This window comes from Saccostrea echinata, unplaced genomic scaffold (assembly GCF_033153115.1).
Source record: "Saccostrea echinata isolate AGI-Se365-2 ecotype Australia unplaced genomic scaffold, CSIRO_AGI_Sech_v1 ptg000057l, whole genome shotgun sequence".
Taxonomy (NCBI): Eukaryota; Metazoa; Mollusca; class Bivalvia; order Ostreida; family Ostreidae; genus Saccostrea; species Saccostrea echinata.
This window is the reverse complement of record NW_026889806.1, coordinates 1,156,962-1,168,639: the sequence shown is the minus strand read 5'-3', so window position 1 is coordinate 1,168,639 and position 11,678 is coordinate 1,156,962. Positions and strand designations below refer to the sequence as shown.

The 11,678-nt window shown below is 32.9% G+C and overlaps 2 protein-coding genes across 2 annotated transcripts; one reads left to right on the top strand and one right to left on the bottom strand.

The window, feature by feature from the left end:
• Nucleotides 1-1,123: 1,123 nt before the first annotated feature.
• Nucleotides 1,124-3,603, bottom strand: LOC133174030 (uncharacterized). The gene is made up of 3 exons (XM_061309072.1): nt 3,574-3,603; nt 2,203-2,272; nt 1,124-2,052 (listed from the first exon to the last, which is right to left on the bottom strand). The coding sequence occupies exons 1-3, from the start codon at nt 3,601-3,603 to the stop codon at nt 1,124-1,126; spliced, it is 1,029 nt and encodes a 342-aa protein (XP_061165056.1).
• A 1,369-nt stretch (nt 3,604-4,972) lies between these two features.
• Nucleotides 4,973-10,968, top strand: LOC133174116 (microtubule nucleation factor SSNA1-like). The gene is made up of 3 exons (XM_061309155.1): nt 4,973-5,095; nt 7,712-7,911; nt 9,930-10,968. The coding sequence occupies exons 1-3, from the start codon at nt 5,044-5,046 to the stop codon at nt 10,026-10,028; spliced, it is 351 nt and encodes a 116-aa protein (XP_061165139.1). The 5' UTR covers nt 4,973-5,043; the 3' UTR covers nt 10,029-10,968.
• Nucleotides 10,969-11,678: the final 710 nt, after the last annotated feature.

Below are 11,678 nucleotides of genomic sequence, written 5' to 3'. Positions count from 1 at the left end.
TGTCCAGGAGTAAAGAAGAAGATTTTTAAAGATTGCATTAATTTTGGTGGTTTTAGTCCCACAGGGTTACTGTCACTTCGCCCCATGCATGAGCGCCCCAAACATTTTTACCGGCGCCCAAGTACAAATATGAGCGCCCCAAATTTAAATCACGAGCGCCCCAAACTTAATTCACGAGCGCCCCAAATTAGCATTTCGAGCGCCCCAAGGCTTAGTAACTAGTAAAATAAATTATTGTCTTTTTTTTACATTTAGATGTTAAAAATTATTGATGTGAACAATTCACGAGCGCCCCAAATTATATATATCATGAGTGCACCAAGTTTTTCGAGCGCCCCAAGGCTTAGAAACTAGTAAAGAAATAAATTATTGGCTTTTTTTTACATTTAGATGTTAAAAAAATATTGATATGAACAATTCACGAGCGCCCCAAATTATATATATCATGAGTGCACCAAATTTTAAGTATATAACGAACGCCCCAAGATTATAAAGTTATAAAACGTACTCAAATTCTTTCCGTGTTTTTAAGTACACGGACATATACCAGGACCGAAATACATTTTGAATGAGATACAAAAGAGTGAATTTTGTTATACTGAATTTTTTAAATTTTGATTTAATAATTGCTAGTAAGTAGGTTCGTCTCAAAGGTCTACTACACTACTACACTATACGAATAGAATAGACTTGAGCACTGATGTATATTTCTGCAGTAACTATAATTTATAACCATAAAATTTCTTAGATATATTTATATTATATATATTTATATTAATATGTATACGTTCAGAAATATTCATTTTCGAAAGATGTAGTCTTATAGCTTAATGGCTGTATTTATTATTATTAAGTTGGTTTTTCCCTCAATTTGATTTGTATCAGTAATGTTAACAAATACGTATATATGTCCTTCTTTTGCATGCTAGTGGCCAATAAAACATAAAATAATGATTTTAACAACAACTTTTTTCTTACTTAATTTATTTTTAATATTTGGTAGACGTCATGAAAAATAGATGCGTATACATAACACAAATGAATAGAAGTTCTTGTGTCTCAACATTGATAAATAATAGTCTGGGTGGGAACACTTTTTGTTCAGGTTATCGTTACACACACACTAGAGGCGACTTGGGCCACACACTCTGGAAAGTTGCACAAGCAGCTCCAACCCTGTAAACATTCCAGCCTCGTACTGTTCCCACAGGTCTTCATATAATCTCTGGCGCTCTCGGACATCTCTGCGCTGTAGTCTGTGGAGACTTCCCTCTTCCACCATTTGTTTCTGAAGGGGTAGCTTCTCTGCCTCGCTGTGCAGGATTGGGATGAGGAGATACATTGGGGGCGTGGATTCTTTAGCGTTGTGGTTGAGTCTCCTATGCCATCCCTCACAGTCATTGTTCGTTCTCGTTTCTTTTCTGTAGACATTCCAAGAAGGGATGGGGAATACGTTGCTTTCCACCCAATTCCTGTTAACGTAAGACAGAAGTGAGAGTAGGCGGTCATCATCCTGAGCTTGGTCTTGAATGTACAGAAAGGCGTCCTTTACCTCGGCTTCTGGCAGGAAGGGCAATGACAAAAGACACCTCACAGTCTTGTGGATGTGTCGATCTTCATTGTATGGGACTTGCAAACCAACTTCCTGTACTTTCCTCCATATAGCCTGCGACCAGTGGAAATGGCATCCCTCAACGGTAACCCCTCGGATTGTTTCTCTTGCAGCCGCCCATGTAGCTCGCTCAAAATCCGCAACAATTGTCTGGACTGCCGCACGTCTTGGTAGGATTGTCATTAGGGCTGTGAAAACAGCGACATAATCAGCAGTCTGTCGTCGACTCATAAGAACAAAGGCTAGTGGTACTTGTTTCTGTTTCTGTTGGTCACCAAGGAACCCATGGATTGAAAATAACTGGGCAAATGGGCTCCTGACAACTTTAAAAGTGCCGTCGACGTACCATGTCTGTAAATTGGCTAAGACATCAAGTTGTTCCGTAGTTGCAAAAATCAGATGCCGCTGTCCATCACAAGAAATGTCTTTCTGAAGGAATCCTACAGGTAAGTATCCTTCAGCAAGCTCAAAGAATGACTGACTTGATCTTTATCCAGTGCTTCACTTATTAGTGTATTCCAGTCAGTTTATATAACCAAACTTTTCTTTGTATGCTTTTCTTTATTTTTAATGAATTAAAAAATATTAACCTGTATTGCAGAGTCTGTGTTGCCATCCCCCACAGCCGTCACAGCACAGAGCATGTTGTTTTGCTTTAACCTGAAAAATGAAAATAAAAACGTGCATTAAAAGTGAAACTCGTCTACGGTATACAACATCCTTTTGATCTATTTTTTTTTATTCCAGAGTCATTTTCTTATGCGACAATTCAGTGTTCGAAGAAAATAAATCTATGTGTATAATGATAAGACGCCAATTTAAATAATAAAATTATTGTACAGGTGTCTTTTTTTTTTTTTGTTCTTCGCTGCATCTCTCTCCCTATCATCACTTATAAGGTGCAGATCTGCAGCTATATCATCACTAGTCTGAACATATTTTTCTTGTATAAATAGTATTTTAATGGTTTGAACACAAGTTCTAACAACTTACGAGGTTATCACCATACACGGCTACAACTATCAATAAAAACTTTGATACTTTTCAAAGTACCAATTGTTTAAGAAAGAATTATGCACATGTATTGAACCCATCTATCCATATAAAGAAAGTCATTTATTATAAATCTCATCATTGATTGTCGTGTACTGATTATGTAATACCTAATACATTATATTACACACCTGTGACTAGATCAAGAACTTAATCCTAGTGGGATTAGCAGTCTGTGTATACACAGTAAACATAATTTCAGACATCCACATCATTTTAGACCAATTCAACAAATATACACCATAAACCTGGTCTTTCAGCGACATTTTTAACACTTAAACAACCTTTCCATGTGAATTATATCAATCATGTTTACACAGATGAATCATAAATGTAGTTTAAAATGAATACATTTAAAGCAATAAACAAAACAATATGAATGAAAATACATACATAAATACTAAGCTATTCCATATATTAAAAAAATTTCCTATACAGTGCATAATAGGCATCACAACGCAAATTTGGGCAAGCAACTCTTACAATTTGTAAGACTTTAAAATGTTTTATTTGTCCAAAATTTTACATGTTTTATCGCCAAATAAATTCAAATTTCTTGATATATTAATTCGATAAAAAATTCTTCAATAGGAAAAAAATAAATAGGCTATTACTGTAGGATATCTAATATTGGATACATTTGATTTATCAAAAAATTATATAAAACCGACAAGGAACTTCTTTAATATATAAATTAAGATTTTGTCACGATGTACTTAAAAACATAAGTTAATTACATGTATATACCTAATTAGAACTGAGATAAAAAAAAAAGTTAAAACGTGCTAGACAGTACTTCATATATCTCGGAATCATATATAGGTTCATACTGAAACAAGTTTTTAACAATAAAATGATAAAGCAACACATATTGAACACTGTTGAATTATTTATAAAAATGGACTTACCACTTTCTTGCATTGAAGACACTTCTCCATCTCTCAAACGATCCAAAAGAAATGAACAGTCAGTCGACAAATTTTTTTTCATCACAATGTGGTAAAAAATAATTATGAGATTATAATTGAGCAGGCTCCTTTATGTGGGATAACGGCGGTGCTCAGACTTTGAAACTATCGTTTTTAATTACACAAATAATTAAAAGTTGATAATTTAAAAGAATATTACACAAGTGTTCTTTGAAGAAGGAAAGTCAAACAAAAGAATACTTTGTACAGTTGTATGCAACTAAATATAAGTCAATTTCAAAATAGATTCAAATGAAATATTCAAAAATAAAATATAACTGATGAAGTACCTATGTATAAAATTTTCACATAAAGAGCACCTGTGTACATGTGTTAGATCAGACGATACTATTATTTGGGGCGCTCGAAATGCTAATTTGGGGCGCTCGTGAATTAAGTTTGGGGCGCTCGTGATTTAAATTTGGGGCGCTCATATTTGCACTTGGGCGCCGGTAAAAATGTTTGGGGCGCTCATGCATGGGGCGTTCTGGTTTTGGGGCGAAGTGACTAGCACCCGTCCCACCACTCAGGCCCCAGGGGGGAAGGGACCATGAAATTCACAATTTTTGTTCCCCTTCACCCATGCTTTATGCCAAATTTGGTTGAAATTGGTTGAGCGGTTTCAGAGAAGAAGCTGAAAATGTTCAAATCTTAACGCACATCGCACGACGCACGATGACGGACAAAAACGGATAGCAATACTGAGGTCACCTGAGTGACTCAGGTGACCTAAAAAGTTATGGTTAATTAAGAGAACACACCAAATGATTAATATCGATTGACTGACCTTAACATGATAATAGATGCTTTCTATGAAATTCCGTCTTATATAAACAGCTGCAGAATTTTTTTTTTCTAAATCAGTAGTTTTAGGGATTCTTGGTTTTTCCCCAAATGCTCAGAGGTATCCCTCATATCTCTGCAACTTTAAAAGGAAATATGGTTCATATTTTATATTCTTCATTTAACTTTTTATAAACTTTCAGGCTGTGTGTTATCAAAATCACATTTAAAATTCCCAAACATTTAGTCCTGTATGGACTCTTCCCTACAAGTAGAAGCCATCTACACTTCCCATCTAGATGACCGATGCTTATTAAGGGGAAAAGATTTAATTGTAATGTATTTGTATGAATATTATTTAATATATTTGAGGAAGTTTTCCACAAAAAATGAGGATAGGACATATTTTTCATTCTGTAAGGTATGGGAGCAAAACCTATTTTAATCTTTTTTTTTTAACCACCACCACACTGTTTTGCTTGACAATGCTATCCGGAAAAAATGTTATCGTTTTGTTGGACTTAACAGTTACTCCTCTACACAGAAAAATGTGACGCAATACACAAACGTTGTTATTGTCAACCATTAGTGCAAGTCCAGACGAAGCGGCATTAAATATCATTTAAAATGTCGCAACAGGGAGCTGCCTTACAAAGTTACAATAATGAACTTGTAAAATGTAAGTTTTTAAAATCAATTTTTACAGTTTTATTTGATTATAGTGAAATTCACACTATATATTTTAGAAGTCTTGGATTTGTTTTCATTTATTTCAAATGTCATTTTTAGAAAATGCTTTTATAGTCATATGTAGGTCAAACACATTAAAACTAAATCTAATGAAATTAATATAAATTTTTATATATATGTGAAAAAAACAACGAATATGTTTAAGATCCTGGAATTGCCACACGCATCTCACACTCTGTATGGATTTTTTCATTAGAGGAAATCGTTCTTTTCGAAAAAGCATGCAAAAACGAAACTAGATTTTTCCTCGAACTTTCATATCTCGGGAAAATAGAAACCACTTGTCCCTACCTTGTAAAGATATAAACTTCATGAAGATCAAGTGGAACTGATCAAAATTAGCTATGGAACTAAATAATTATTCATGGGACCAATATTCAATTGAAAATTTTCTAGAGCTGAAACAATATTCACGAATGAATAGTAATATAGGGTTATTGAACTTATATTGGTGAATATTGGCACTCGTTGGCTGTACACGAGCTTGCGAGTGCATTTGTACAGCCAACGAGTGCCAATATTCACCAATTGATATAAGTTCAGTAATTCTTTTAATATATAGCGAAAACATCTCTCATTGATTTATATTAATTATTTCAATTAAATAACTCAAATTAATAAGAATTTTTCAGTATCGGTATTTAAATTAACTTCGTCCTGTAAGTGTTCAACATCCCATCATTCCAATGACCCTACCAAGCGTTATCAGTCCGGGGTATAACTCAAACAAATTGTCAGAAAAATAACTTAAATAAGTTATTTTACACACACAAATTTTTTTTTTAATAATAACTAAAATAAGTAATTTTTATATCCTACTTGGACATTGATTTCTTGGGAGTTTTGTATTTCCTGCCAATGTGCATTGCATTTTGGGATTCCATTATGTAATACTAGATGGAGTGCACCGACTCCAATAGAGAATTGGTGAGGAGGTGGAGATAAACAGCATATTAATCCTTATTTTGTGGTTTTATTTACATGGTTTATATGTCAAATTTTTATCATTAAATAAAAAACTTTCCCCAATTTTCCCAAGACTTTGAAGATTTTTTCTGGATTGAGCAAGGTTTAAATTTAATCAAACATTTGTTTTTGTCTTGGTGCACGAGCAAAAACCTTTGTATTTGTCTACAACGGGGCGTTCGATATTGAACGCTTGTAATTGGAATGTTTTGGGCATACTCATTTATGTAATACAAACTTAGCATTCAATAAAACGCCAAGATATTGAATGCTAAAATTCTCTAGACTTAGTAGTTTTCCATTATAGACTATTTATTAGCTTTTAATAAATGGCGAATATTGGAATGGAAATTTATTTTTTGAATATTCATTTGCGTATTTTATTCTAAAATGTCACATTTTATAAATATTGTTAGAGAGTAACGAAAATATGATTAGAAATTTAAACAAAAATCCAAATAATTTTTCTCGGGTGTAAATCTCTTTGAATATATATGCTCAGGATATATTTCATTTTCTAATGGAGTTTTATTCATGTCTACCTGCAGTTTCATCACCGATCGTATGCATTGCCCAGCCATTCTATCATGAATTTTACTAAATCGTGTAAATGAATACTGTTTGTATGTGTTCTTTTAAAAAGAAAAATCTAATTATTGAAACATGTATGTTTAGAAACTGATCTATGAAATGAGTGTCATTTTAGTAGCTCATGTTCTTGGTAGCTCATGTTCAGCAATATGTAACATGAATACATGTACGTGTATAACGCACATGGACTTTCCTTTTTCTATAGCATGTGGCATTCTTATTATCAAACTGTTAAGACTTTTTTTGTATTTTCCATGGATAAAATTTTATAAATTGTAGCATGTTAGAGAGTTTCCTATTTAAGTGCGGAAATATATCCATTTTTTCTACCACCTTGTGGGCAAATTTTTAATCTTCGGTCATAAAAAGGTCTTTCCAGTCAATAGGCTAGGGCAAGATCCGCACCACTGGGAAAAGAAATATTGTCTTTATTTCTGAAAAAGATTCTTTCAGCTTCTTTCTCAAAAATGTTTTTCTTACAGTTCTAAAATTCAAATCTGTTATTGGTACGGCTATACTGTGTAGCAATTTTTATCTTTTAAAATGCTTGTGAAAATGAGACTGACATGGGAATTTATTTTAACAAACATGACACTGATGGCAATTTCATACTTTAAAAAGAGAAATTAAAATCTTTTTGTAAATGTTCAGTTTTCCATTTGCTCTAAGAAAAAGCTTCATGCTAACCTTAAACAATTTTCAGTTTAACATCAAGTAACTCTATCAATATAAATTATATTATTTATATATATATATGTATACAAATAGATATACTTTAAATATAACATCAAAGAATATTTGAATATGAATAGAATAGTTGTTACGAATATATTCGAATAGTGATTTTTGGTATTCATTTCAGCTCTTTAACTCTCTCTCTCTCTCTCTCTCAGCTATAGAATGAATTTTGATGCAAAATTGTAAATTATATAAATGAAGAAACTGCATGCAGTAACAATTTAACCATTGCATGTACGTGTTTTGGTAGGTATCAACGATCTTTGTAGCAAGAGGGATGAACTGCACAAACAAATACTTCAAGAAGAGGAAGAGAAACAGAAGCTACAAAATGACATTAGAATACTCACAGAGAGATTAGCTAAAGTGAATGAAAGTTTAAGCAAGAAGATGGCTTCTCGTAATGATTTTGATAAAACCATTGCTGAAACAGAGTCAGCATACATGAAGGTAATTTGCTTTTAGTGTATTTGATAATTATGTGTTATAGATTCACTAAAGGACAAGATCGGCAAAGACCCCTTTTTGGCCCCTGGTTTGGGGTGTCTTTTAGAATGATGCAACAATAAAAACCTTTTGTTACCCCTGACAAAGGTCACAGGAAGGTCAGAAAATATGTCAATTTCCAAATTTTCTCAATTTTATGCAAATTTTCATCAATTTTACAGCACATTTTGTTTTAGAAAACATAGGGCACAAGCTTGCCTATCTACCAAATTTATATATTTCATACACTAGTATCAGATGCATCTTATGTGTAAAAATCTCAGATAGGCAAGCTTGTGCTCTATGTTTCCCGAAGTGAAAAGTATCTCAAATTGGATGAAATTTTACCAGAATTGAGGAAATTCGGGATAATGTCCTACTTCTGCATCCCCCTGTGGCCTCCATGCAAGCTTTGAATCAAAATTAGAATCAACTTTTTTAAGTTCTTAACTACAAACTATCACAATTTTAACTGTTCTGATTTTTACATCAAATAAGGGGCCAGATTCGGCTGTTACCATACCTTGTCCTTTGATTTAAGGTTCAACTATTGAGATGTCATTTTTCTGTATTTATGAGGTTTTATTATATAGTCTATAAATAGTCCCTATATAATCTATACAAACGCAAACAGTTCATAATACTACATATTCACTGGATCTGAGGCCTTATTCACTAGTGTTGTATCGATAATCAGAAAACATCGATTGTCGACGAAAAAATGCTACCGATTCCGATGATCGATTATAATTTTTCATATTTGATCATCGGAAACATACCTCTAATAAAATACATTCAGGAATTATCCACTTCTGGTTTAAAATTTATTTCTTCTTAATGAAAGAAAATGGCATCTGCATCTGATACTAGCCAACTAGCACGAAGCAGAGGTGATTAAGAACCTAAAGGTGCATATATAGAAAGTGTAAAAGAAGCAAAAAAACAAAGAAAACAATATATTATATATTTTATATATTCATGTTAAAGAAAAAATATGAAATAATTGTAATAGTCTGCTTTTTATATACAAAACTATGACATCCGTGTATAATCGGTAAAATCGCATCGGAAGCATTAACCGATTCCAACCGATGATCGATTGTGAAAATTAACCGATGTCCCATCACTAGTATTCACTGGAAGGTGAGTGCGCGTGCAGCTGCATTGTGAAGTCACAATCAATACCTCAAACAACGTTGAAAACAATGGTTGCAACGGCCAGAGCCAGCTGTGTATCTGAACAGGAAAAATGTTGGGCAAGTCTATCGCAGAATTATTTTCCAAACATTTCGATGACTTACACACAGCAAAACGAAGTGATAAGGTGTAATCTGGACTTTTTAAAAATTTTTCGATGACAGAAGTTCGTTATTGAAAATGCTATCGTCATGCAGACTTCGATGTCTTATTTATTCAAAGCCTGACTATATAATAAAACAATTATGGACTCTTTTGGTGGTGAATATGGTTTGTTATTCACCAGAAAAATATCAATATTGACCTCGGCATTTTTCTGGTGAATAACAAACCAAATTCACCACCGGAAGAGTACATAATTGTATAATATTTACACTTCTATTCAATTACTGGTTATTTTTCTGTACATTTTTAGTTAAATAATTCATTAATTCATACAATCAGTAATGATACTTTAAGATTATCCAATGTCAATTTCATTGCACATGGCTATTTTAAGCCAACATAGCAGTATGTGTATGGTTGTCAATTGGTTTGGACATCCAACTCACTTCAATATAGCCATGGTATTCAATATATCAGTGTTCAAGATTCCAGAGTTTAATGGTACATGCATTTTGGACTTTTTTTGTTTTCTGTTTTAATATGACGTACATCATAACTCATGTCATGGAAACAAGTTATTCAGTTTTATGCAATTACAAGTACTTGACTTAGAGTTTTTTTTTCATCTTTTTTTCTGCATTTAGAGAAAAAGTGATGTCAATGTATTTTTTTATTTTTAGATACTTGAAAGTTCTCAGACCTTGCTGAATGTTCTTAAGAAGGAATCTCAGACTCTGAGGGAGAAATCTGTTCCTGGTCAGAGAGTGGCACAGTCATAAAAGGTTCCAACATAGAGTGCTTCACTTGTATGTCAGTTTTGTAAGACATGAATCAAGGTGCCCTTATGAGTATTGCTGTGATACTGTTAAAATTTTGAATTGAAAAAAGTAAAAATGTTTCACTGTTTTCATGAATTATGAAGAATGAACTTTCGAGACAATTTAAAAACCATTGTGCTAGGCAGCGTCTGTTCCAGAATCTAAATGCATTGCATGTACCTGTGTAATATAAATATACACATAAACTGAAGAATGAGAAATGATATTTTGCACTTGCACCTGAATGAATTATTGAGGATGTTTTTTAAAAAATAAGTGCATTAGCACTTGTCTGGTTCTACCAGTAGATTGTATTTCTATACATTCAATATTGTATAGGGGGAAATCTCACCTTCTTTATAAATTAGCATTAAAATTGATTTGATTTATATTATTTGAATTTCAAAGAATTACCCAGAATTTGGTCAAATATGGGAACTGAGAGGTTGCTGTAATCAAATCTTTAATGTGGTGAGGAATATAAAATAATGTAGTTGTGTAGGTTTTGTGTCCCTTGATACAAAGTAATATACAAAATGCAAGAACTGCTTTAAATATAATTTTTTCTTGTGTAAAAGACCAATTCCAAAAGCAATTTAAGTTAAAATTTATATCCTTTTACATTTCACACATTTCCTCATCACTGTTACAGGTTTCTTTTTTTTTTTTCAACTATTTGTAAATATCCTACACATGCTTAGACTGTGCATATTTACATTTTTCTTCAGATGATAAATTCATTGCATTTTTTACATTTTAAAACATTTTGTTTTGGGTAGTAAACATGGATAAATTAATTCATAAAGTCTGCTTATTGGAGATTTGCTGAGTATAGAAATACATGGCGTGCTTTTATTTTACACTTTTGTTTGAAAATAAAAATTACAGATATACATAGTTACATACTGTAGTTCATTTATTTACTTATTTTTAACCCACCTGAGCCAAAGGCTAAAGTGAGCTCTTCTGATCACATTTTGTCTGGCATCCATCTGTCTGTAAACCTGTCACACTGGGCCAATTTCAAACTTCCCACAAAGTATGCTTGGGTAAAATGAATTCAAGTTTGTTCAAATGAAGGGCAACACCTTCTTCCAAGGGGAGATGATCATGAATTGGTGAAATTCAATGAATAATGGCATATCTTTTAAAAATCTTCTTCTCAAGAACCACTGGGCCAGAAAATATGAAACTCATCCTCAGGTAGTGTAGATTCAAGTTCATGCTCAAATCAAAACCCCAAGGGGTAGAGTTAGACCACAATGTGCGATCAAAGTTATGCATACATGTAGAAATACATAAAAAAAATCTTTCAAAATCTTCTCAAGGACAGCAAAGCCTTGATTAGTCATATTTATTTGGAGTCATCCTCAGTGTAGAATCAAATTTGTTCAACTCATGATCCCTAGGTGTAGAGTCTGGCCACTATGGGCAATCAAAGTTTTACATACCCCGGTATATAGAAATGCATAGAAAATCTCAAGAAAAGCAAAGCCATGAATTGGTTATATTTATACACTGTTATATGGAAGTATCTTCAGATAATGTGCATGTAAAATCAAGTTTGTTAAAATCATGACCCTGGGGGATGGGAGTTGGGGTGCTATGGTG